This window comes from Chrysoperla carnea, chromosome 2, assembly GCF_905475395.1.
Source record: "Chrysoperla carnea chromosome 2, inChrCarn1.1, whole genome shotgun sequence".
NCBI classification, from domain to species: domain Eukaryota; kingdom Metazoa; phylum Arthropoda; class Insecta; order Neuroptera; family Chrysopidae; genus Chrysoperla; species Chrysoperla carnea.
The window spans coordinates 5329269-5355934 of record NC_058338.1 but is presented as its reverse complement, the minus strand read 5'-3'; the positions used below and the strand labels follow the sequence as shown (position 1 = coordinate 5355934).

The 26666-nt window shown below is 30.3% G+C and overlaps 1 protein-coding gene across 1 annotated transcript in view; it reads right to left on the bottom strand.

Moving 5' to 3' along the window:
* Positions 1-4084: 4084 nt before the first annotated feature.
* LOC123293881 (polyhomeotic-proximal chromatin protein-like) overlaps positions 4085-26666 on the bottom strand; it is a 79687-nt gene continuing 57105 nt past the window's right edge. Inside the window, exons 3-15 of the mRNA XM_044874856.1 lie at positions 23489-24038; positions 20298-20579; positions 16895-17029; positions 13581-13677; positions 12552-12856; positions 11606-11977; positions 11179-11360; positions 10696-11084; positions 10069-10271; positions 9523-9967; positions 5418-6033; positions 4732-4936; positions 4085-4294 (exon numbers count right to left, since the gene is read on the bottom strand). Coding sequence (XP_044730791.1) covers positions 4085-4294; positions 4732-4936; positions 5418-6033; positions 9523-9967; positions 10069-10271; positions 10696-11084; positions 11179-11360; positions 11606-11977; positions 12552-12856; positions 13581-13677; positions 16895-17029; positions 20298-20579; positions 23489-24038 — 3991 coding nt within the window. The remainder of the gene's footprint in view (positions 4295-4731; positions 4937-5417; positions 6034-9522; positions 9968-10068; positions 10272-10695; positions 11085-11178; positions 11361-11605; positions 11978-12551; positions 12857-13580; positions 13678-16894; positions 17030-20297; positions 20580-23488; positions 24039-26666) is intronic.

Here is a 26666-nt window from a genome sequence, read left to right as displayed (position 1 = left end):
GTTTATAAGGTAATTTTGACCCAAAAAGTACAAAAATCAGGTGCATTTGATGACTGGTCGAATAGTTTTTGAGATACGGGCTAAAATCGACCCAAATATTGCGATATCTCAGAAACTCTGCATCCAATCGTTAAATTAACCGAATTTTTATACTTTTTGGACCAAAATTACCCCATCTACCGAGTTTCATCAAATTCCAAAACAAACATTTTTTTCCGTTTTTCTCGATTTTTTCAAAGGGGTACCCCTTAAAAAAATTGCAAAAAATCGAAAAATTTTTTTTATCTCCAATTTCGATAAAAGTCAGTATATAAGGTAATTTTGACCCAAAAAGTACAAAAATCGGGTGTCTTTGATGACTGGTCGAATAGTTTTTGAGATATGGGCTAAAATCGACCCAAATATTGCGATATCTCAGAAACTCTGCATCCAATCATTAAATTAACCGGATTTTTATACTGTTTGGGTCAAAATTACCCCATCTACCGAGTTTCATCAAATTCCAAAATAAAAATTTTTTTCCGATTTTCTCGATTTTTTCAAAGGGTTAAAAAAATTTCAAAAAATCGAAAAATTTTTTTAATCTCCTATTTCGATAAAACTCAGTATATAAGGTAATTTTGACCCAAAAAGTACAAAAATCGTGCATTTGATGACTGGTCGAATAGTTTTTGAGATATGGACCAAAATCCACCCAAATATTTCGATATCTCAGAAACTCTTGTAACTTGTTTTTTAAAGAAACACCAATACAAGAAGAAGAAGATGCAAGTGTTGGAATAATTTTAATTCTTTCTATAATAAAACGATTCTCTAGAGACTCATAAAGTATTTACAGAATTAATATTTATACTTACCACTGACCACTAAAATTATATCAAAAGTTATTCTCAAATATTTCCAAAGCATCATAAAAAATTCATATTTGTTTGTTTTAAAGTTCAAATATACTACAGCTGGCTGCATTAATATATGAATGACTATTTTAAAGTTGGATAAACCACAAAAACCACACCAATTATTTACTTGGATATTTGCTACTTCATTCAGATTTGAAATCATCTTTTATTAAATTCTTTTGTCAAGAAAATATGATGCATGATGTTTGGGGATTTGAAATTGAAGAAAGTTAGAAAAAAATCTGGCTTTATTAAGAAATTCTAATTATTATAGCTCAAATTTTCGAGAATGGATATCTATCGTAACACCTGTGTTTTTCATTGTTAATCTATTATTTTTGTATAAAAGCTTCGGCTAGACGAATTTTCTTTATTTTAATCCATTATCTCAAAAACCTTCACCATAGCCCACTCCGATTTTGAAATTTCAAATGTCACCTACTTCCTTGTGATACCTCATTTGAAAGGACATAAAATTCTCTCTTCGGCCATGGTAAAACAAATGAAATCGATCGATTGGTTCTTATGATCTCACTAAACAGAAGATAGAAGGCATGAATTCCATTTTCTGGGCAGTCTATCTGAAGGACTAATCGATCGAATACATTTTTATCATGGCTGGAGAGACAATTGTGTGCTCTTTCAAATGAAGGTATCACAAGGTAGGGGATGCGGAGTTGGTGGGGTAAAGGGATTAAACCTAGAATTTTCTAGGAACTAATTTTGAACTTCCCCGTCGATATCTAAATCGACGTGTTTTCACTCAAAGCAATAATCACGTCAGGTCAAGAGTAATTAACCGATTTCGTTTTTTTTTATTATGGTTGAATAGAGAATTTTATGTCCTAGGGACGGAGGGGTGAAACCTACAATTCTCTAGGTAACTGTTATGAACTTCCTCCTCGATATCTAAATCGACGTGTTTTCACTCAAAACAGTAGTTCTAGTAGTAGTTCTACCCTTTCTGGAATCAGTTTAAACTTGAGACAAACACTATATGCTTGGAACGCTATTGGGACCGAAGCCACCGACATTAAGATCGCAGAATAGGCTTACGATTGAGAACGTGGTGCTGGCTAACACCTATGTCTCACTAAAACTACACTTTGTAGCTCTATCAATTTCGTTTAAAAGATCTGTTCATATGAGACTTACCTTCTTGTAAGATACTCTTCAGGTTTCAGGTCTAAAAGGTTTCAAATTTTAAATAAAACAAACTAAATACATTTTTTTTTTCAATTATTATTTTAAAACGTATGAAAATTTATAAAAAAATTGATTTTTTTGTTGTTGTTGAAATATGAAAAAACTTTTCACATAATATAATATTTATAGATTGATTACAATATTTAATTAATTTAAATTAATTAATTAATTTATAAGAACACACATTGTGATTAATTACTTTTATTTGTATAAATAGAATTAATAATATATATATTTATTTAGACGAAACTTATAAATATAATTATTTATTATTTACAACGTTCTATGTGTATGATATGCTACAAATATAAATATTTACAATTTCAAAAAAAAATTAAAATTAAACGATTAATTTCGAAAATAAAGAAAGAAAATTGCACTTAAAAATCGTATAAAATTTATATTTATATTTGAGAAATTAAATTCGATTTTTTTTAAATTAACTAGCATAGAAAGAAAATTTATTTAAAAAAAAAATAATGACGGAATCGATGGAGATAATTATTTTATTTTAAGGCAGCAATTAAAATATTTTTTCATGATCAAAATAAATTAGAATATTCGAAACTTTTCCAAAAAAGTATAATACCAGAAATTTTGATAATACCTCGAATGTTTTATTTTTTGGAAGACTAATATTTGCAAAGATTTCTTATTTTCTTTTTGTTTATTATATTAGTACAATAAAATTATTTAAAAAATCATGGTAATAAGGAAAAAAAAGAGTTGCATCTTGGAAATATGCTACAATTTCCTCCATACCCCCCCCCCCCCACTTTGAGTAGTCGATTTTTCTGTAAGTTGTTACAGCCGAAATAATAAACAAATATGTTCAAAAATGCAGCTCTTTTTTCCTTAAAAATATTTAATTTGTACTTTTTTTTTTCAATTAACAAAGCTTTAAAAATATTTTCCAAATCATTAGGTACCTAACAGTTTAAACAAAGTAGAGCCGGGAACATAAAATACTTCATAACTTTTTAACGACAAGTATTTCGTTATTATGTCGATTTAGTTGTAATAAGTGCCATCTATGCCATGTAAAATAAATTAGAAATGTCCATAATTTAATTTAACAAAATCGAAGAAGAGCTTTTCGAACTTAAATAATTGCTAAAGCCATTAAACTGTAAACAACTAAGCATCAAGACCGGATATGAAAAAATAAACACGTAAACTGAGCAGGAATCGAATTATGTCGAGCACAGTATCTTGGTGTTTTTGTATTTTTGCTCTTTTATTTATAACTTTTGACACCAATTTAGAAATCAACTAATTATTTTATTTTTCCATTTATTATCCTTTATTATAGAAATTTTAAGGTTTAGATGGCACGGCTCTCAAGTAAAACCACTCGGCTCTCTTTTATTTCTAGTTGTCTTTCTAATCATTTTTCACAGCTTGTATTGAACGAAGTGATTTTTTGTATCCTTTTAATTTAAGGAGAAAGTAAATGCTCAAAAACAGCTTTAGTATATTCATAAATACCGTCAACTTCTCTTCAAATTGTCGATTCAACACGTTTCTGTGGCAATATCGTTTAAATATTTAGAAGTACTTATATTTTTGTTTGAACAACAAAGCCGTGAAAACCTTATTCAAACTTAATAGGATTTCCTCCTTGTTATAATGAGCCGAGGATAATTGAAAGTAATAATATCCGGAAAAAAACATGCTGTTCCCAAAAACAGGACGAATTTCGTTAAAAAAAATATTTTAATCAAAATAATTAAAGTCCGTTGATTCACCAAACAATTTATTGAGTACCATGCGGATAAACAAAAATTTTCCGTGTAGTCGTCTTTAATTTTATAAAATATTTAAAATTTAATTTAAATACAAAAAAAAAATTATATTTATAATTCTCTTAATTAATTATTTACAGTGTTTGTTAATTAAAATATAAAAAAATTTAGTGTACAAAATTTACATAATTTAAAATTAAAAACAAATAAATTATCTTAAAAAAAATTTTAACACTATTGTTTTGGTTGTTCCTTATCAATACGCATATCATCGATTTTCGCTACGATTTTTAATGCGGGTCCTAATTTCATACCCATTGCATTCATTAAATGGTCTTCTTTCAATAACATTAACGCTTGACCATCGATTTCTTGTAAATGGAAATCATCCACATAATCGGAACATCCTGGTAAATTTTTTATGAAATTACATACATCCGTTACCTGGAACAAATATAAAATATATTAATTCAACGATTTGTTTGTTAATGCTTGTAAAAATTTCCCCCAGGATTTGGTGGAATATTGTAGTAATTTGTTAAAGATTGCTTCGGATTGTTTGGTAGATTCTCTCAATTGTTTATTTAAGGTGATAGTAAACCTACAGTATTGTAAAAAATTTTTGGTTTATTTCACGGTACACACATATAAACCAAATACATGCTTTGTGGTCTTTAGCTTTACAATACCACGCAACTACAAAAATATATAATATATTGTGTACAAGTGCTGCTTATAAATTTGATAATATAGATATCGCTCTTCAATCACCAATATTCTAACTATAGTCGTCTCTGTTCATCAAATTAAATGATTCCCTTTAAAATGATTCCCTAATGAGTACTCCAAAAAGGTTTCCTCAATATGAAATAGAAACTTACCGTCCATTCAAGTGGATTAACTCTTGGCGTAAGATCGCTTCCCGTACTATCTTCAGTATCTTGTGGCGCATCAGGAGCTTCAGACGGTGATAAACTACTTTCAGCACCAGATGCCGTTGAATCATCTACATCCATATTCTCATCTTTACCAGAATTATTCCACAGTTTTCCATCTTTGTTCTTGTCATTTTTATTCGATTTTTGTCTAAAAAAATAAATAAATAATAATTAAAAACGAACTTTAACTTATGGGAAAATACAAATAAACAGGTCACGAATTTTATTGATTAATATTTTAAGTTTTCCCCATGAAAACAACTAAATAAATTTCCCAATTTTAACATGAACAATTTTAATCCAATTTTAAAATTGTGAGGCCGGCAATCTTGCTAGAAATGACAAAAAGCTGTCGGACACAAATTTTAACATCAATAGGTATTCGGGAGTTTCTTGAACCAATCTTTCTTTGATGACCTCTCCGTCCTGCAATCCGTTAACGTCAAAGCATTCCCGCTGTTCTTAAACAGCTCTAAATGGTCCATGGAGTAATAGCCAGGGGTGAGCCAACCCTTTTTTCGGTATTACAACGGAGCCTATGATCTAAGTGTGTCCTACGCCAGGACAGCCATCTAACCTAACTAACTTCTGCAAATTCTTCTAAAAATTGAATAATAATAATTACTCACCCTTTCGCACAAGCCATCGAACAAAATCGTTTATTCTTCTTGAACTTCGCTCGTAAATCAATTGTTCCACATAATTCACATTTAGCCATATCACCTTTTGGATACAAGTTATTATTGCCAGCATGCTTTTTACGTGGAGGTTCGTCTGATAAATCTTTATCATTTGCATGACTTGTTTTCAAATCATTTGTAACACCCGGTCGTGATACAGGGAATGGTTCTGACGACTCTTGTATAACAAAATCTTCTATCACATGTGTTAATACCTGTGGTTTAACCATTGCTTTTGGCGGTGGTGCTTTTTCTTTTGCATCCTCTATCGTGGGTAAGGTTGTTTGTGGAGGTTGTGTCGTTGGTTGAACAGTGGGTGCTGCTATTGCAATACTAGTTCCACCATTTGTTATTGCAGTATCACCCACAAGAGGTGTTGTAGTTAGTGTACCGTTTGTTATTGGAGCAGGAAGAGTTTGGCCGGCTGCAGGTAGTGGCGCAACGGTCGCTGATTGTTGTTGAGGTAATTGGACGGGCAGTATTGGCGTCGTTGATTCAATTGTGGTATTTAGTACTGGTTTGATATCTTCTTTTGTATCAACACCGGTTGTTGACGATGACAATGCTGAAATTAAATAAAAACTCAAATTAAAAACAATCATACCTCGAATTACAAGGAATTCATCATTTGAGATATGACTGAAACAAAAAAACCGAAATTGGGTTCCGAGTTTTAAAATATCAAGTCTTCCAAAGCAAATTTATTAAAAATTGTAGTAAACGCAACCGGTCTCAGATGACTACTTCATTCCTACCTAAAAGTTATATCATTCATGTATTACGTATTGCATATACATGATTTGAAAAATAATGATATTTTTAATAGTTATTAGTTCGTAAATGTGCTACCTCTAGCGCTACCTCTGTTCTGCATAAAGCGATTTCAATATATTGCGACATCAAAAAATCGTTCACTCACTGTATCATCAAAGAATCACTGACTTTTTCCACTTTTAGAACAATAACTACAATTTTTCCATTTAAATTTTTAAAAGTTCTACGTTTTAAATTTTTTTAAAAATAATATTCGTTCTATTTTAATAAAATAATGACAATTATTTTCGTTTAATTAAAACATAAATTTTATTAGTAATTAATAATATAAACAAATTGAAACATACATCATTCATTGAGATGTAAACTTGAATTAAAAAATATAAAAAAAAGATTATTGTTCAATGTTATGTTATTATGTGACTTCACAAACAGTGATTCTTTAATGAGTCATACGTAATATGTTTGTACCGATGTGATGCCATGCTGGTCGCCGGTGTACTCAGATTCACAAGAAATTCCCGTATATACGTACAACTTGTTACACTGAGTCCAAAAAACACAAAACAAACATAACATTAACAAGTGATTTTATTTTGCAGAATAGTTTGGAAACTACAAACTCGTCAAAACAATTTAGACCCCACAAAATCCGTCATTGAGAATGAATAATTTTGGCATGGATTTAAAAAATGCTCCTGAACGTAAAAGGGCAGGTTGTCTGTGGGTAACCCGGTAGGATAGTTTTTTTTCTTTATCCGAGAGCCACCAAGGTGCAGTCTTTGCATTCTTATTAGTCCATGTTAATCCAAATTTACTAAATAAGAGAAAAAGGAAGTAGAATCGAGTCACTACATCGAAAAAACTACAATTCTCTAATTATTTGCATTTGTAAATAATCCTAAAATTTTTCAACAGCTCAGCTTTTCAAGGTCATTTATTACTCTGTGATTAACAATATAACACCTTGTAAGGTGTTATCAAAAACCGATTGCATTACATGTTTCAACCCATAAAAAAATTAAATTTTCCATTAAATTTGTTTACCTTATTATTATTATGTAATTACCTAATCGTAGGTGTACTAATTAATTTTTTGTATTTATATTTTTGTACACACAATACCTAATAAAATTAAACAAATAAACTATTTAACTTTTTTTTATTGATATACATTTTTGTTTTTCTTCCTTTACTATGGTTCCGTACCAAAACAAATTTTAATGGAGCCCAAATATAGGTCTACGTTGCTAAAGGAAGCTAAAAATTGCAAATTGATAACAAAGTGATTCGTAGTACACCTTCGTTTAAGGAGGCGTTTCATGAAGGTAGAATGCTGTATGAACGAATGGAGCATCGCTCCTTAAACGACTTTTGTATGGTCTATTACGAATCACTTTGCTATCAATGGCTAAACTAACAGTCATCAAAAGTTATTTTCGCTTCAATGGACATATACCCTCAACTCTGGTACCGGAAATAGTTTTTATGTATGATACCGAACCTTCGACGGTTGAGTTCAATTAGCATTTAAATTTTATATTAACACATAAAAATTATAATTGTTTATGGTTTTTATATGTTTTCTACAAAACTATGGTTCATGGAAAAATCTTATTGAATAATCAATTTTCCCAATAAATTATTTATTTTTTTCATTAGTCAAAGTGAAACTATTGAAAATATTTTCTACTCTTCTACATTTTATAACTAGGTTGTTAAAAATTTTCCTTCTAAACATCATAAAACAAGAAAAAATTGGTCAAGCATAAAATTTTTAATGCTTCAAGGAATAAAAACAAAAACTCAATTTTTTTTTAAGATTTTAAAATTATGAGAAATCTTGTAACGTTTCGTATAAAAATAATATACATTTTACAAATTATTAGGTACCTCTAACCGGAGTTGAGATGGTTTTAATTGATTCTCACTAGTTTAGGATCTACAGCAAAATGGGTCCACTATTAAACCTAAGATAAATTTCGCATACTCTGGGGCATATTGGCTGCGTTTTGCCCGTGTAAACACAGTGCTTAAAGAACTAGTGATCGCAGCAGAGACCGAGACTGATATGTACAATTTTTTATACATATTAGTTGAGAAGTCCAGATTCGCCGAACGGGCTCGCCAGTGAATGGCCCACATTAGTGTATTTAATATTAGATTGTATTCGCTACTTCTCTTGTGTGGTTATGGGGAAGAAAAATTTTGAATATCGCACTAAAGATTTAATGCGGTTTTAACTGATAGTATCTGGATGACCGAGCTTTTTTTCGGTAATGTTTAAGTTAAAAAGATATAAATTTTATCACGATTATAAAAATCGTTTAAAATATCTCCACACAAATACCAATATGAATCTCCCGGTAATGTACTTTATTACCTCAACTACGATAAACACCAATAGATGTCAGGAAGAGTCATATTTCGCAGTGTGTTAGTTTTTCTTGAAAATACGGATAAAATGACATTTTTTTAAAATGAAAATTAGCTAGATTGACTTTTCGCCCCTAAAAACCCCTGTATACTCAATTTCATGAAAATGAGCAATACAAGAATTGCTCGTTTAAATATATAAGATTACACAATCAAATATCCGTGTAAAACCTCGTGTCCACCACAAACGTTACAAAACACTTTTCAATTAATCGTCACTCAAGAAACAATTGAAATAAAATTCTAATTAAAACTTATTTTTTTTCAATAAATTTAAATAATTAAAAATGAAAAAGCACGTGTACTTGCAATAATGGTATCAAACAATATTAAATTACATCCATAAGTTGAAAATAAAATTAATTGTAAAAAAAAAATAAGTTTTGTGCAATGTATATTATTTTATTTTTTATTGATAACATATTTGAAATTTATGTGTGAGTCACTGTTAGTCAGTTGATTCATTTTTATAACGTATAAACTATTATTTAAATGAGTTCCATGAGATAAGACGAGGTAAAAAAATTCGCTGCTTCGTTAAAAATAATTACTTAATCAACTTCTTAGGAAAGAAGATTAATTCATTTATTTACTACTTGGCAAAAATCATGTTATCAATGCTTTGTTTCTAACCATATGATATACCCACTCACTACAGTTACTTCTTAAATCTAGCAACTCTTTCCCACTTAGACCCAGCAAAATTCGAAATTGAGCATGAGTAATTTTCTTTAGAAAAATTTTTGCAGGATCCCGTTTAACGTTCGACTCAAGTTCAAGCTCAAATCGCAATTTAGGTATTAAAAAAACTTTTAAAGATTAAAACAATTGTTAGATAACTTACTTTCTGTAATCGCTGATTCTGGTTTTACTTCAATAGCAGGCATTGGTTGTGTCATAGCCACAGCAGGTGCTACTTGAGTTGCAGTCGCTTGTTGTACGGGTAATTGTGTGGCAGGAGTTTGTACTTGTGGTGTAACCACATTTTGTGGTTGGGTAATTTGTTGTGACGTTGCTAATACAACTGGCGCTGCTTGTGTTAGTGTTGTTTGAGTTGGTGTTGTTAACGGGGTTGAATTCGTTGGTGCTATAAGTGATACGGAATTTGGTGTTGCAATTTGTTGTGGAGCAGTTAAAGCATGATTGACTTGTTGTTGAGCTGTTGGCATTTGTGTAGGACTTTGAGCAACTGGCGGTACGGTATTTTGAGTTGGCTGTGTTTGTAGTTGTTGGGTAGGTTGAATTTGACCAATTTGTATTGCATCAGGCGCTGCCATTGACGTTAATTGCTATAAATAAATGATGAAAATTAAATTTTATTAAATATTTCCTAATCATAATTCAAATTAAAAAAAAAAAAATTTCAAAACCCTAGTGTTTAGAAACTTACCGGATGAATTTGTTGCATTGGCATTGACATTGTCTGTTGAGATACGGCCAAATTTGGTTGTAATGGAATTTGTTGCATTGTTTGCTGTATCGATGTTGCTTGTAGCTGTTGTGGAATGGCTTGGGGCATTGACACAACTGGCATAATGGGTCTATCACCAGATACTTGAAGTTGCTGTTGTTGCATTCCAGAAATTGCCATACCTTTTTGGATGAAACATAATAAATTTAAAAAAAATGTTTAACTATGATTTCTTCAGAATCTTAGAATCTAAGTTTAGAGAGTTTTAAGAAATAACTGAATATTAAAGGCGAAAATTGAGCAATAAATGATCAGAATTGTCTATGATTTTTCTACCTCTAAAGTATCATCGAAAGCAGAAAGTATACATCGAAGATTTTTTATTCGTTCAGTCGCAATGTATCAATTCGTAAATATGAAAAGGCGAGATTGAAAGTCAGTTTAACATTCGTTTCTTTTTATTTACACCAATTTTCTCGCGTTCTACGCAAGCCCGTGCGAAGGAATCATAAACTTATAGAAAGAGAAGAAAATTGTAGAAAACTTGGGTACGCATCATAGAATATAAAGCAAAATAAAAGATAATTTTCTTTAGGAGAAACTTACTCATCATAGGTTTCGGCTGTATATGTTGCGGTTGTTGACTCTGTTGTTGTTGCTGTTGTTGAAAATGTAGCTGTTGTGCTTGCGCCTGCGCCTGTGCTTGTTGTTGTTGCTGTTGTTGCTGCTGTTGCTGCTGCTGTTGTTGTTGCTGTTGCTGTTGTTGTGCCTGCTGCTGTTGCTGTTGATGTATTTGCATAGCAATTTGCTGTTGCTGTTGCTGTATTTGCTGTTGCATTGCTTGTTGCTGCTGTTGTTGTTGCTGTAATTGCTGCTGTTGCTGTTGTATCGCTTTATTATTTTGTGCAACAATTTGTTGAGCCTTTTCAGCAGACATTGGTGAGCCGGGGGTCATTGTCATCCCCGTTGGGGTATTCATGATTAACATCCTATAACAATTGATTGGAATATTTAAAATGAGAATATTTTTAGCTCATCACAACAATAGATTTTTTAAACAAGTTCTGTAATCGTACTAAGTATACTTACTTATTACCACCAATTTGATGTTGTGTCATTGTTTGCTGTTGTTGTTGCTGTTGCTGTTGTTGCTGAGTGGCTTTTGTTTGATTTGCGGCATCAGCTTTTTGTGCATTATTTGGAGCGGGTGATGTTCGAACACCTGCTGGTCCTTTTGTTCGTACTTTACCACCGGTTTGTTTCATATTAACCTAAAATAGAGTAATATTTTAGAAAGACCAAATTCAGTAAATAACTCCCGAGGAAATTCAGTAAATGGTTAGGAGAAGTTTTTGATTAAAAGATCAGCTAGCTTCTTGTGTGAATGCGTGGCGTGTATATTCATCCACACTCGTTTTTTGTAGACTAAAAGCACTTTTTGCTACAGTAAATGTTGTCCCAACATGGTTAACTATTCGAATTTAGAACAAGGCTATCTATAAAAATGATTACTTACTTGTCCTTGTATCTGTCCACCAGTTTGTGTCGATACTGAACTTGCAGGACGTATATTCGCATTCGATGGTAAAATATTTGATAATGGACGTGATTGTTTCGGTTGAATATTTTCCATACCAGCTCTTGGTTTACCCATTTGTTGCATATTACCCTGAGCAGCAAGCGCTGCATTATGTTGTGTTTGTATTGTGGTGGTTGCTTGTGGACTATGTTGAATGAACATTCCAGAAGTTCCATCAGGTTGTGTACCACGTATAAATATTGGATTTGGTGCTAAAAGCGCTTGGGATTGTAAACCACCTGTGGTCCATACTTGTGGTAATGCACTACCAAATTGCCATGGTGCAAATTGCATTGGTTGTCCACCAGCCTAAAATAAAAACAGATTTTATGTTACTTACACCAAATTAATACAAAAATTATGAACTTAAAACTAAAATAATAATTTACTAACAAACTTTTACATTTTTACTACTTTTTAGATCCGAAATTTTGAATTCAAGAACATAATATCCATAATTCGAAGTTGATTTTTATGATTTATGGAAAAATTTCTTTTTTTCCAAAATTTTGGATTAGAGAAGAACATCTTAAATCTAAGCCCCATTTTAAAATTTACGACTGAATTTAAGAAACGTTTTCTTGTAACTATAAAGTTCGATTTACTTCTGAACAATCCAAATGTCATCAATGTTATCCTGAATTTGATTCCAGGCAGTACTTCTTCCCCAATTACTTCGAATTGTTCAACCACTCATGTGGCATTGGTAAGGAATCTTACGAAAATACAAAAAAATTAGTTATTTATTAAAAGTTCTTATATTTTGTTAGAGCAAATCTTATTTCCCGTTTTCCTAGGATTTCTCTTCCGTGTATTTCGAATTTTTCCCCAATTAACAGGCGCATCATCGTTTTTTCATAATTACCCCAAAGTTAACGCTTACCTGTAATGGACTAATAATTTGTGCCGTTGGTTGCGTGTTAAGCATTGCTTGTGATACTTGTACACATTGCCCCTGCTGTTGTTGAGTTGTGACCTGCGTACCTCCTGTCACTTTCTGTACCATTTTTTGTCCGCCCATTACTTTATGCATTTCTTGTGATTTTTGCTGTTGTAATGTATTGCCAGAAGAATTTGCAGGTAGGATATTAGGTTGCGAACTAATGACTCCTAATTGACTAAATACTAACGTTTGTTGATTCTGTGTTGTGGGAATTGTTGGAATTGTCGTGTAGCCGGGAAACGTAGCTGAAACGAAATAGGCAATTATTAGTAACTTTCAAATTACTCAAATACAAAAGTAAATTTTTTATCTCAGCCAAGGGAGATTTTTAGTTAAAAATTTCGCAAATGGGCAAACTCGGAGGTATGAGTACATGAGCAGCCATACATCTTGGATTAGGGGGATATTTTCAAATTTTGAACGAAAAAGTTTATCATCAAAGTTGGGTAGAGACAATAATGTACATTTAATGTCCTCATGAAACTTTTGATATTAGATTGATCATTAATTTTTGCAAAAAATAGGCTTCAATAAGGGAGTGCTCCTTTGAAAAGCACTTTTTGCTTTTGGCGCCATTTTTCTCAAGAAAAAGAGCCATTTTTAAAAGAGAAAATTGTTCCCCAATCATTTTCCACAAGAAGAACTAAAATTTTCAAAGAGTGAAACAAAACTACAACCGATAATTTGGAATTTGTACGAAATAGGGAATCTATCTTTTGATATATTATTAAATTTTAATAATTTTGAAAACCATTAATAATATTTCTTCAGAGCTGATTTTTTTAAAAAGGCTAAAATAAATCAATTTATCCATAAATATTCCAATTTTATTACTTTAAAGATAAACTAACCCAAAACCCTTTATTTTTTTGCAATAATTAAGTATTTTAATTACTTGATTATCATAAAAATAATTTAAATAATTCATATTAAATAATAATCATATAAAGTAAATTATTTTAAATTTACCTCCTTGACTAGCTTGAAGAACTTGCTTCCCTTGCGCAGTCGTTAACATATGTGGTGCCAATTGATTTCCTTGAAACGGTTTACCTGCTGTGATAACCTGTAACGATATTATGTCATTTTATTATTTTATTATTATTTATTTTTAATAATAATAATATTTTTAAATTAAAAAGTGAATTATTTGTTATTAGAAATTCAATTCAATGTTTAATAAATTCTTTTCAAAGGTTTACTTCAGTTATTTAGAAGCCATCATCGCTTTAAATAATGTAAAGATAACCAGCATTTTTATTTATTGTTTAGGTAAGAGGACATTTTTTTCTAAAGCAATTTTTTTCAATATAGTTTTCATTTGTTTTCAAAATTTTGGAAGGAATGTTTGATTTTTAAAATGTTTTAATTTGAGTAAACTTTGATTGGAAATATTTTTTGATGAATTTTTGACATTTCAATACATTTTTAAGACTGTCTTTTTGATAAAATTATATTTGAAATTCATGAATGGATTTGAAATTTTATGTTAGGTTTATTTAATTTTGCTCTACGCTTAAAACTTCAATCTTAACAGGCTTAAAATGATCAAGTTACTAACGGCATTTGTAATTCATTATTTTTTTGAAAATCAATCTCAGAAAAATGGTTTTCGCCACCGAGGGCTAAATAAAATTAATTTTATAAATTAAAGTTTTATTATACCATGTATATATGAAATATACATAGTATATTAAGTTTAGTCCCGAGTTTGTAACGCTTAAAAATAATGATGCTAGGAAAAAAATTTTGTCATAGCTGTTCATAAAATCACCTAATTAGTCCATTTCCGGTTGTCCGTCCGTCCGTCCGTCTGTGGATACGATAACTCAAAAACGAAAAAAGATATCGAGTGAGGTCAAGCTCGTAAATGAGCATCATAGGTCAATTGGGTCTTGGGTCCGTAGGACCCATCTTGTAAACCGTTAGAGATAGAACAAAAGTATAAATGTAAAAAATGTTCCTTATCAAAAATTAAACAACTTTTGTTTGAAACATTTTTTCGTATACATCACTGTTTACCCGTTAGGGCGCTAATTAGGCGTAAATTTTATAATATGTACTATACTTGATTATCAGTTATGTATGTGTCACATGTTTGTATGTGTAATGTGATAAAGAAATCAACACTGACTATGCATGGTATTTCAACAATTAACTCAGTCAATTGTTTGTTTTCACTTGTTTTTACGTTTAGTTTGAAAAATCGAATCTGTTTTCACGAGAATTTCAAACTTTGATGGGAAATCTATTCCAAAGATTTCTCCTAAATAACTAGGAATGAGAGTAGTATTTTAATACTTAATTAAGTAATTTTTCAGATTGGTCTAATTGCAATTCTTTTTTTAATCAAATAAAACAATAATTTAATTAAAAATAATAATAATTAATGTTTTAAATAAATAATACTATATGAATTAGAGCGGGGGGGGGGGGAGTAGAAAGGGTGGCCAATCAAATATTAGCGTAGAAAATATTTGCAAATCTCTTTGGAAAACTATTTCAAACAGAAAATGATTTTTTTTTAAATAATGTTTCGAAAACTGGCTCTTTATTTATTGAGCTTTAAAGTGTAGATGTTAAGTTTTTCATACATGAACATTTGCTTAGTTTTTCATATTAGCTATAGGGAAAATTATTCAAAAATTTGGATAAAACGGCTAAAATATGATAACGGACCTTACATTTTGAAAGACAAATTATAAAATGTTTCACAGAGATGGCACTATATTTTTAAATGTTACTTTGTCAATTTTTTGATACTGGTAAACAAAATTTGATTTTCATACCTTGTGTAATGATATATCAAGGTATACTAAGTTGAATCCCAAGTTTATAACGCTTAAAAATATATTAATCAAAATATTATTTGGACATTTAAGTTTTGATGTTCATTTTCTCAAAAATTATAAAAGATAGGGATTTGAAAATTTGCAGGTAGCTTCAACTAGTGGTCTTGTGATTTCAAAAATCAAATTGATATTTAAACACTTTCTATACAAGGTATTTCGACAATTAACTCAGTCAATCGCTTGTTTTAACTTGTTTTTTGTCACATTGATGCGGTAGCACATTTGTTATAGTTTTTGGGATGTTGAATTCGAATTTGTCTTCGGAATTTCTCTAACACATACAATTTTTGAAATATTTTTACCTAAAAAAGGGGAAAATCCGTTTTTAATCCTATGTAATCCTTCGAATGAATGGAAATTTTTTTGTGAGTAAAAATTATTCACTGGTGAAACACGTCTTTGAATTTAGAGGGAAAATAAGTTTTTTTTTTAAATATTAAGGGGTGACTTTCTCGAAAATGTGTCGTGACGAAGCAATTTTTGCGCTCAGATTTGTATTTAAGGCGTCTTAAACTTTTCAAAAAGTAAACTGGTTTCTGTGACAAAATTTCTGCTGGCCAGAGTTAGATCAAAGGTTTTTTAAGGATGTATGAGCATGATAGTGGGGGCACAAATTTAAAAATAGATATTTTCAATTTTGATGATAAATTTATATTATTACTTGACGATATAAAACGAAAAGTAAGAATAAAATTTTTCGATATCTGGCTTAATTTTCAAAATATCGAAAATTGAAAATTTTGTTTAATTATTTAGCTTTCGATATTTCGAAAACCAAGACACATATCGAAAAATTTTATTCTTATTTTTCGTCTACATTCATGAAGTTATAACAAAATTCATCATCAAAGTTGAAAATAAGATAAAAATAATTGCAACCCTTAATCTACCCTGCTCTTACATCCCTTATATGGACGGTGACACTTAGTTTTTTTCTTTTCTAATTCATTGCTAATATGTTTACTTTCTATTAAAAAGTTTTTTTTAAATTTGTTTTCATTCATTCCAAATGAAAATTATCAAAAACTTCCAAAATATGTCGTTTTTTGAGATTCCTCCATAAGAGCCAATGTATTTTATATCGATTTTTAATGACTTTTTTCTTAAAAATTTGCACGGATACCTAAGCTGAAATTTTAACCACATATTCTTTGAGTAAAAGACTACCTGCAAACAAATTTTGAGCCTTTAAATCAAACATTGTTGTCATGCTCATACATCCTTAAGTGCTGTTTACAATTTATTTTGTTCGTTTTTTTGAAACAAATTTCCTAAACGGCTTCGCGTTTGTATCCTGAGTTGAATATTTATAGGTAATGATAATATTTGTATTGATAATAAATTTTACGATGATAAATGTAAACAATAATAAAATAATAAATATTATGTGTAGGTATACTCATACGTTACGTTACGTTACGTTTACGTTACCTGTATCTGTTGTGGAGTATTGATACCCGTAGGATGTAATGCAATATTGCCATGCATTAATAATTGACCCTGTGTGTTGTAAAGTTGAGGCAGATATGTTGTTGGATTTTGTAATGGTTGTTGTATAACTTGCACCTAAATCAATAAAATTATTATATAAGCATTTTATTTATTATTTATTTATTCAGTTATCATTTTTTTTTTTGGTTTTGATAAATTATTAATTTATAACTACATGCATGTGTATTTCTTTGTAATTGGTAATTATATACTTTTCGAGTTCGAATTCTTAATGAAGTTCACGATTTCTTTTCGAAATGGAACAAATTTTATCGTAAAAAAAGTTCGGTTTGTACTTATATAATTACCATTTTTTTAAACTTTAATTTTTTTGTAAAAATCCCTTTAATTTCCTGCCTTTTGATGACGTATCCGACCGAAATGTGAAAAAGTTTATTTTTAAAAATCTTCTTAATTATTCATTAGTGGGAATAAAAATTTATAAAGAAGAGTGGTTTTCCAATGGTTCAAGTTAGAATTGAATTTCAAGCACTGCAATTATACCCTGATATACTCAATGAATGACTATTTTTTATTCAATAAAAAAATGGAAAACTGTACATATATTTTACCTGTGTTAAACAATTCCTATCCCTATTTCGAGTGTTATGGAAAGGATATAAGTGAGAGCAAGGTAGATGAAGGCTCCACGCTGGTCTTAACTAGTCTTTACTTTTAAACCCAGCGAAACGAACGGGTGTCAAGCTAGTATATTATATTTAGGTATACTACGAGTTAAACTCGTTAGATGGCAGGATAATCCAATGTTACAATTTGTCGATAGAACATATTTTACGTAAATATCTACTTTTTGGAGGTTATAAATTGACATTTATTAGAAAACTTATTCTGTTTGGTGATACAAAAAGTTCTTAAAGTAATATATATCAAACATCCTGTTCCCGTGGGTGATGCTTCGTTATCGAAAAATATGTTACCCTTGGGTTTAGTAAAAAAAGGTTATATTGTGAAATTTTCGATTGTAGCTTTAAAAAACTTCAGCCTTCTAGTAAAATAAAATTTTTTTTTCATAATTACTAGTTGATGTTAAATGTCTTTTCCTCGGTTATCGGAGGGAAAGAAAGTGATCTTAACTATGCCTAATAAAAAACCCAAAAACGCTAATTTTTAGAGGTAGAATTTTTAGTTTTCATTAAGGACCCACAGGATTTTAATGGAAAATGGCTTTCTGTGAAACTTTTTCAAATCGCTTCAAGATATTTTTCGAAGCGTTTTGAACAAAAGCTCTCATGCCACAAAATTTTTTAGCGGGTAGTTTTCGAGCTACGGGTGATCAAAGCTGCAAACAACCCGAAGAACATTTTGGGGGCTGTTTGAAAAAGTTTCAAAGAAAAATATTTTCCCTTGTAATATCGTTCGGGGTCTTTTGCTTTTGTTATAAAAGAGCTTTTAAAAATTCTCGCATTCTTCTTTCAACAGAAGCAAGGCTATACGGATAATTTTATTTTAATTACTCGATAAAAAGAAACGTGAGACTAAAAACATTTGTTATAATGAAGAGAAAAAAAATTTAATTAAATAAAAGTGGTAAATGTACAAAAACGTGCACACTTCAGGCGTTTGAACGTCATCAAAGAAAGTAGAAAAATTTATTATTGATTTCTTTTAAAAAATGTTTTTCCTACACCTAAAAACGAATAAAATTTATAATATATTTTCTCAATTTTCATCATCAATTTTTCTTTCAAAATAAATTTATATCTTCTAAGTAAGAATAACATTTTTTTTTCTCTGTATTATTTATATTTATACTACTATTGGTGTTTTATTATTATAGTCATATATATAGAGATGAGAATGTACTGACCGCCCGTCCGTTCCCCCAGTCAGCTGGTGTGGTAACTGTGATGTTCCCCGACGTCGCAGCAGTGCTGGGGGAGGCGGTTACTGTTCCAGAGCTGCTCTGTTGCAAGGCAACGGAGGCACCCTGCTAATTTGAAAATTATATTTCTCTCTCAAAAAAAAAAAACAACTTCTTAAAAATAATGTTTATTATACAAAGAAAATTTAATAAATAATATATTTCAATTGTACTTTTCATAAAGAATTAAGTGGTATTATATTTTTCCTTATTCATACTTCATAAAATCGAATCTACTAAATTTACATCCTTGAAGAAAAATTAGACAAATAGACAGGTTCCTACTCCGAAAAACTGGGTGAATTATTTAACTTTATTTGAAAATCGATTCGGAAAAAATAACCAGAATATTTCCTTTTACGTTAAGTCCTCAAAAAAGCATTCTAGGGTTTTATGACAATTTTGGTAATAAGTATACGCAACTTTTTCATCTAAAAACTTGTCTTACGGTGTGTTATACATTTCGAGAAAAGGCTCAACATACTTGATGGTGAATAATAATAATAATAGGATTTAACCTCCGCTTTTCAGACATTCATTTATAAAAGAGACCACCCACATCATTATTTTTTAATCTTTATTTATTTTAAACTACATCCGAATATAAAATTAAATTTATGATGTGTGTGGAATCGATTTCTTCGTTCTTATCAGATTGCCTCTGCATGGATACTAACCCGCAACCTCCTGGTTAGTAGTCAAACGGTTAAAGACGACTGCGCCTTTACTAGCTCGGCCACTGAGCTGGTTATTAATTAATTAATAAGCCAATAATAATAATTATTATTATTAGCTTCGTACCAAGTTAGTTTTGGCTCGAAATATTGAATGAAAAATTGAAACGTGTAATGAATTCAGGAAATTACCCATCGTAAATATTAATTATCCACTAATTTTTATTATTCATAAATTAAAGTAAATTATGCTGTAATCTCTTAATAAATTAATTTTTCAAGGACTGTAGAACTATCCTTTTGAACAAATAGTTCTGGTCAATTTAACTTTACTTAAAACAAATAATGCAAATATGCATTTTATTTCTACAAAATTTACTTAAAAACAAAAAATATATAACCACTTAATTTCTATGAATTTAAAATGGGATTTTGAGATAATTAATGAAATGTATGGAATGATTTATGTGTGTGTGCTTTAGCAATGGAATTGAGAAAAAAAAAACGGCAAAAAGTACATCACTCATATGAGATAGGTGCATTTTCGGACGGGCTAGTCTAAGAAATATAATGGTTTTTGCGAAGAATGATTGAGACATTTACATTAAACAGTACACGACTCTTTAATGACGATATTTGTAGGGATTCTGCCGAACAGAAAGCCAAGCGATCTACTCGTATCGCCTTGCCTTTATTATAGAATTCTTCCCGTGATCATATCGCTTTCTGTTTAGCAGAGTCCTTAAATTTAAAAAAAAATTAATAGATTTTGATCCAAATAGTTTACCTGTTGCGGTGGGCCCATATTTGTAGGTTGTGCCCCCGAAGAGACAACTGTTACTTGTGATAAATGTTGTGGGCTTTGAGCTGGTACTATTGCTTGGCCAGCAGCCGCGGCCGCTTGTTGTACAGCTTGCTGCTGTGCAGCTTGTACTTGCTGTTGAGCAGCATCATGAGCGGCTTGCTGTTGAGCCGCTTGTTGTTGCTGTTGCTGTTGTACAGCAGCCGCAGCTTGTTGCTGTAATTGCTGTTGTTGTTGAGCTGCTGCTTGTTGATTTGCGTCAACCATCTGCAATTAAAATTTTTATTTTGTAAAATAAAAGTGGAAAAGGAAATTAATTTTAATGGCTCGTGCCATGAATCATTGTAAAAAAATTGTCTATCGTGTCTCTGAACATCCTATAATAATTATTGCATTTAAGGATGTATGAGCACGGTAGTGGGAGCACAAATTTAAAAAATATATATTTTCAATTTTGATGATAAATTATATTATAACTTGACAATATAAGACGAAAAATAAGAATAAAATTTTTCAATATCTGGCGTTATTTTCGAAATATCGAAAATTGAAAATTTTGTTTAATTATTCAGCTTTCGATATATCGAAACCCAAGGCACATATCGAAAAATTTTATTCTTATTTTTCGTCTACATTCATGAAGTTATAACAAAATTCATCATCAAAGTTGAAAATAAGATAAAAATAATTGCAACCCTTAATCTACCCTGCTCTTACATCCCTTATATGGACGGTGACACTTAGTTTTTTTCTTTTCTAATTCATTGCTAATATGTTTACTTTCTATTAAAAAGTTTTTTTTTTTAATTTGTTTTCATTCATTCCAAATGAAAATTATCAAAAACTTCCAAAATATGTCGTTTTTTGAGATTCCTCCATAAGAGCCAATGTATTTTATATTGATTTTTAATGACTTTTTTCTTAAAAATTTGCACGGGTACCTAAGCTGAAATTTTAACCACATATTCTTTGAGTAAAAATCTGCCTATACAAAAATTGTGAGCCTTTAAATCAAACATTGTTGTCATGCTCATACATCCTTAAGACGAATACACTTCGTCGATCATGTCGCAAAGCATAACATGTAAATTGGGAAAAAGTATAGAAATTGAATTATTGTAAGCATTTTGGAGTAAAAGGCTAAAATTTACTAATTCGAAAAGTTTTTATACTCGGAATTGTAATGCCGAATCTTCTACGGCTTGTTTTCATGTTGATAACCCAAAATTATCAGAGTTATAAAGTTGACTACCTGTACCTCGCCACGTTTTTATTTATTTTTAAAAGACAGACTGAATTATATGACCTTAGTTTTGAGAACATTTATTCTTCCTGTTTCGCTCGTTTCTTGATTTGTGATTACCTCCTAATTTAACACCTGTACAAAATTTACCCTTTAAACAGTGGTTGTCAAAAAACGTCATTCCTTTGATGTTAAAATACATCCCAGACAATTCGAGCTATAGCCTTTACATATATTTTTTTTAAAATATACAACCTCTTAGCAATTCTTGAATAATACATCAAATGAAATGTAATCTGATATCTACCAGTATACAATTTTAATAAATTACGACAGTAGGTAATTGAAATAGACATGAGATACTAAAGAAAAAAGCGCGCCCACAGGATATGATAAAAAAAACCTGGGTATTGTCTTAAATGAAGTGGCAATCTCATAAAAATATACTCAGTGTATCAGAATTAGTGAAGCGAGTCCTGTTTTTACTCGAATGAAAACGAATTTGACTCGAGTTATTCACGAGTTTAATTTGCGTTCGAGTAGATTCGGTGATACAAATTAATAATGTTTTACTCATTTTTTGGTACCAGTGAAGATTCTACTCATTATTCCTTTAATTAGATCTTGAATTGGTAGCAATTTCTTCCTAATTTTCTTCTAACTATCCCTGTAAGTAGGAAAAAAGTTTAAGCAAGTCTTTCTTGAGTTGCATGGAGTTTAAATAGTTTCGTCGAGGGATTCGAAAACTTGAGTACAATTCGAATAATGTCATAAAGTTACTCGAGTGATTAGAGTCATAAAATCCTACTCGAATTGCATCACCAATCAGAATAAATAGTTCAAAACAATTTTTCGAAAAGTCAATAGATTCTCCAGAAGTTTGGCACAGTATGCAAAATTTCTAAGGCCTGTAGCTCTCAAGTGAAGAATTTCGGTATACCTTACCTTATCACTTCCTGGATGATGGACCATTTATTCTGATACACTCGGTATATACGTGTAAAAATTTGTACATAAGAAGACAGAGACGCGCAATCAAAGAACTTGCTGATACAATAAACAAAATGTGATATAAAATGGTAACGAACTGGAAAAAATATCTTGTATTTTTCCTGCGGTATCGCTTGTTTTCCACCTATAAATACTATATCTTCATAGCATGTCATGATAAACACATCTTACTTTCATTTTTAAGAAACTAATTTGAGATAAAAAGAATTTTGTTGTTCTGACATTCGGAACCCTCATTTCTTTTTACCCTGTAATGCTCAGAATATTATACTTTGATTGGCAAATTTTTATACCATGTATATATGAAATATACATAGTATATTAAGTTTAGTCCCAAGTTTGTAACGCTTAAAAATAATGATGCTAGGAAAAAAATTTCATAGGTGTTCATAAAATCATCTAATTAGTCCATTTCCGGTTGTCCGTCCGTCCGTCTGTGGACACGATAACTCAAAAACGAAAAAAGATATCGAGCTAAAATTTTTACAGCGTACTCAGGACGTAAAAAGTGAGGTCAAATTCGTCATTGAGCATCATAGGTCAATTGGGTCTTGGGTCCGTAGGACCCATCTTGTAAACCGTTAGAGATAGAACAAAAATTTAAATGTAAAAAATGTTCCCTATCAAAAATTAAACAACTTTTTTTTGTAACATTTTTTCGTTAACATCACTGTTTACCCGTGAGAGCGCCAATTAGGCGGAAATTTTATAAAATGTACTATACTTGATTATCAGTTATGTATTTGTCACATGTTTGAATGTGTAATGTGATAAAGAAATCAACACTGACTATACATGGTATTTTAACAATTAACTAAGTCAATTGTTTGTTTTCACTTGTTTGTTTTATTTTTCTGGGTTATTCTGGCGTTAATATTGAGACGCCCTTACAAAAAAAGTTACAAAAGAAAAATCAATTTACCTGTTGTTGCTTAATATCACTCATTGTGGTCGTAATATGTTGCTCAATTTTGATCTGTTGCTGCGCCTGACTACAATTAATTTGATTGTTATTCGAATGAATACGATCGTAACCCCGTTCTAAATTCAACAAGGTATTGGCAGCATCATATTTAAATTCATCAATATTGATACCAGTCTTTTTAGCTAATGTCTCTAAACACTGTAGTGAATCTTTAGCACCACCACTGCCACTACCTCCACTTTGATTGTTCTGTTGATGATAATTATTGTTTGTTGATGAATCAACTGTCACAACTTCACCATTCGTATTATTGTTGTTGTTACGTGATTGTTGTAAATTATTTGACGTTGTTGTTGTAATTGTTGATGATGTAATTGTATTACTGTTTGAATTGTTGATACCGTTTACTTGTTGGGTATTATTGTTGGGTGTTGTCTGTTTAGTACCGGTATCTGGACTAGTGTTTGTTGTATCCTTTAGAGGTTGTTTATTGTGTTGTTGTTTAGCTAGTTCCGCTGATTGTTGTAAATTATCATAATGTTGAGACCTGTAACAATGACAAGAAAACATACGTTAATTGTTGTAAAAAAATTAATTTTTCTATAAAGTTAAGCTTATTTGACTATCTTTGTAGTAATGAATTTTTGTATAAATGAGTTATCAAATAATAAATATCAGGAATAAATATCAGAAGTTATCTTTGCGAATTGCTCTTAAATGAGGAAAATCACAAGAAGACCAATCTTAGATGATGAAAGAAAGGTACTTGGAGTGCTGCAAGATGTAAAGATTGGCCCATTTTAATCTAGAATGGCTAATAGCTCATTAAGGATGTATGAGCATGGTAGTGGGGGCACAAATTTGAAAATAGATATTTTCAATTTTGATGATAAATTTATATTATTACTTGACGATATAAGACGAAAAGTAAGAATAAAATTTTTCGATATTTGGCTTAATTTTCCAAATATCGAAAATTGAAAATTTTGTTTAATTATTTAGCTTTCGATATTTCAAAAACCAAGACACATATCGAAAAATTTTATTCTTATTTGTCGTCTACATTCATGAAGTTATAACAAAATTCATCATCAAAGTTGAAAATAAGATAAAAATAATTGCAACCCTTAATCTACCCTGCTCTTACATCCCTTATATGGACGGTGACACTTAGTTTTTTTCTTTTCTAATTCATTGCTAATATGTTTACTTTCTATTAAAAAGTTTTTTTTAAATTTGTTTTCATTCATTCCAAATGAAAATTATCAAAAACTTCCAAAATATGTCGTTTTTTGAGATTCCTCCATAAGAGCCAATGTATTTTATATCGATTTTTAATGACTTTTTTCTTAAAAATTTGCACGGATACCTAAGCTGAAATTTTAACCACATATTCTTTGAGTAAAAGACTACCTACAAACAAATTTTGAGCCTTTAAATCAAACATTTTTATCATGCTCATACATCCTTAAATGAGGAAATCACAAGAAAACCAATCTTAGATGAAGAAAGGAAGGTACTTGCTTGATAATGCAAGCACTGACAGTCAACACTTTTTGTATAGGGTATTTCTATAATTAACTCAGTCAATTGTTTATTTTTATATTCAGATTGTGCATTCCAAAATTGCATTACATTTGGATAATTGAAGTTACGTGAATAGGTAAATATTTTTGTTTGCCCTTAGTTTTAATTACATTTTAATCATACACCGATAATATTAGAGAGAACTTAACACCCTTCTCTCCTCGTCGAAGGTAAAACTCATCATATGTTTCATATTATGATGACTTACAAATTATTACTAATATTTTTAAAGGAAAAAAATTGTTGAGTTATATTGTTTTGAAACATTATTTTTTTTCGTGGTGTAGACACAGACAACACTTGAACAGTCACGCAGCGATGCATGTAACGATTAAACGGAGGGAAATGTTTATAAACAGGTGAACGCGAATTATAAACTCATTTATATTAAAGTGCAAAAAAAAAAAACTAACTAATCTTTTCTTGGTCATCTGATTACTATTTATAATGAGAATCATGTTCATTTTTGTGGTCGTGTATACAGGTTGGTGAAAAAGTGTTTCCGTAGTTAAATTCTATGATTTAAAAAAATTATTGGATAAAAAAAGATTCAACTAAATTTCCACTTTTTCTTGTTTCTACCCTTATGCTTGCTACCACTTTTTTGAATCAGTATTGGGGGAAAATCTCTAATGACGTCAAGCAATCAATAACAGTAAAAAAAATTCTTAAATCCTTAAAAAAAATTTAGATTACAGCATTATCCATGGAATAGCTAGACCATTAAATAAAGAGCTATTTTTATACCCTATAGTCTATACCAGGGCTTCTTAAACTTCTTATATATTTACAAACAAATGTTTCAAAGAAAAGTTATTTATTTTTTAATAAAGAACATTTTTGACATTTAAGATTTTGTTCCATCTGTATCGGTTTACAAGATTGGTTCCTACAGACCCAAGACACAATTGACCTATGTTGCTCATTTACAAAGTCGACCTCACTTTTTATGTCTTAAGCACGCTATAAAAATTTCAACTTGATATCTCTTTTCGTTTTTGAGTTATCGTGTCCACAGACACACAACCGGAAATGATTTAATTAGATGATTTTATGAACATCTATATCAAAAATTTGTTCGTAACATCAATATTTTTAAGCGTTTCAAACTTGGGTCTAAACTCAGTATACCTTGATATGTATTTCATATATACAGAGTATAAAAAGCGTCAGCTTGCGTGTTATGTAAAAATTTGAAAAAATTTAGCCTTAATAAAAGGCTTCAAGTAACTACAGTTACTAAAATTCTACTGAAATTTATCCTTGTGCTAACGAAGTTTCGTTAATTCTCGGTTTTATGTTTAAATTTTTCCGATAAATAATAAAATATTTAACCGCGTATCCCCTTCAAAAATAAAAGGTTTCATGAATTGAATTCGTTCTTTCTTTGACTGATTTGCGTATTTTTGCTAATAAACCAGCTTGTTTACTTTGCGAGGGCTCTTTCAAACTCCTGCAAATTAGGTCTTAAGCAACCTAACCATCGATTAGGTTGCTTAAGATAGAATATACTGAACTTGTTAAATATACGTAAGTACAATGAAACAACATCGTAAAAATAAAATTAGCATATATTTTCTTATACAAA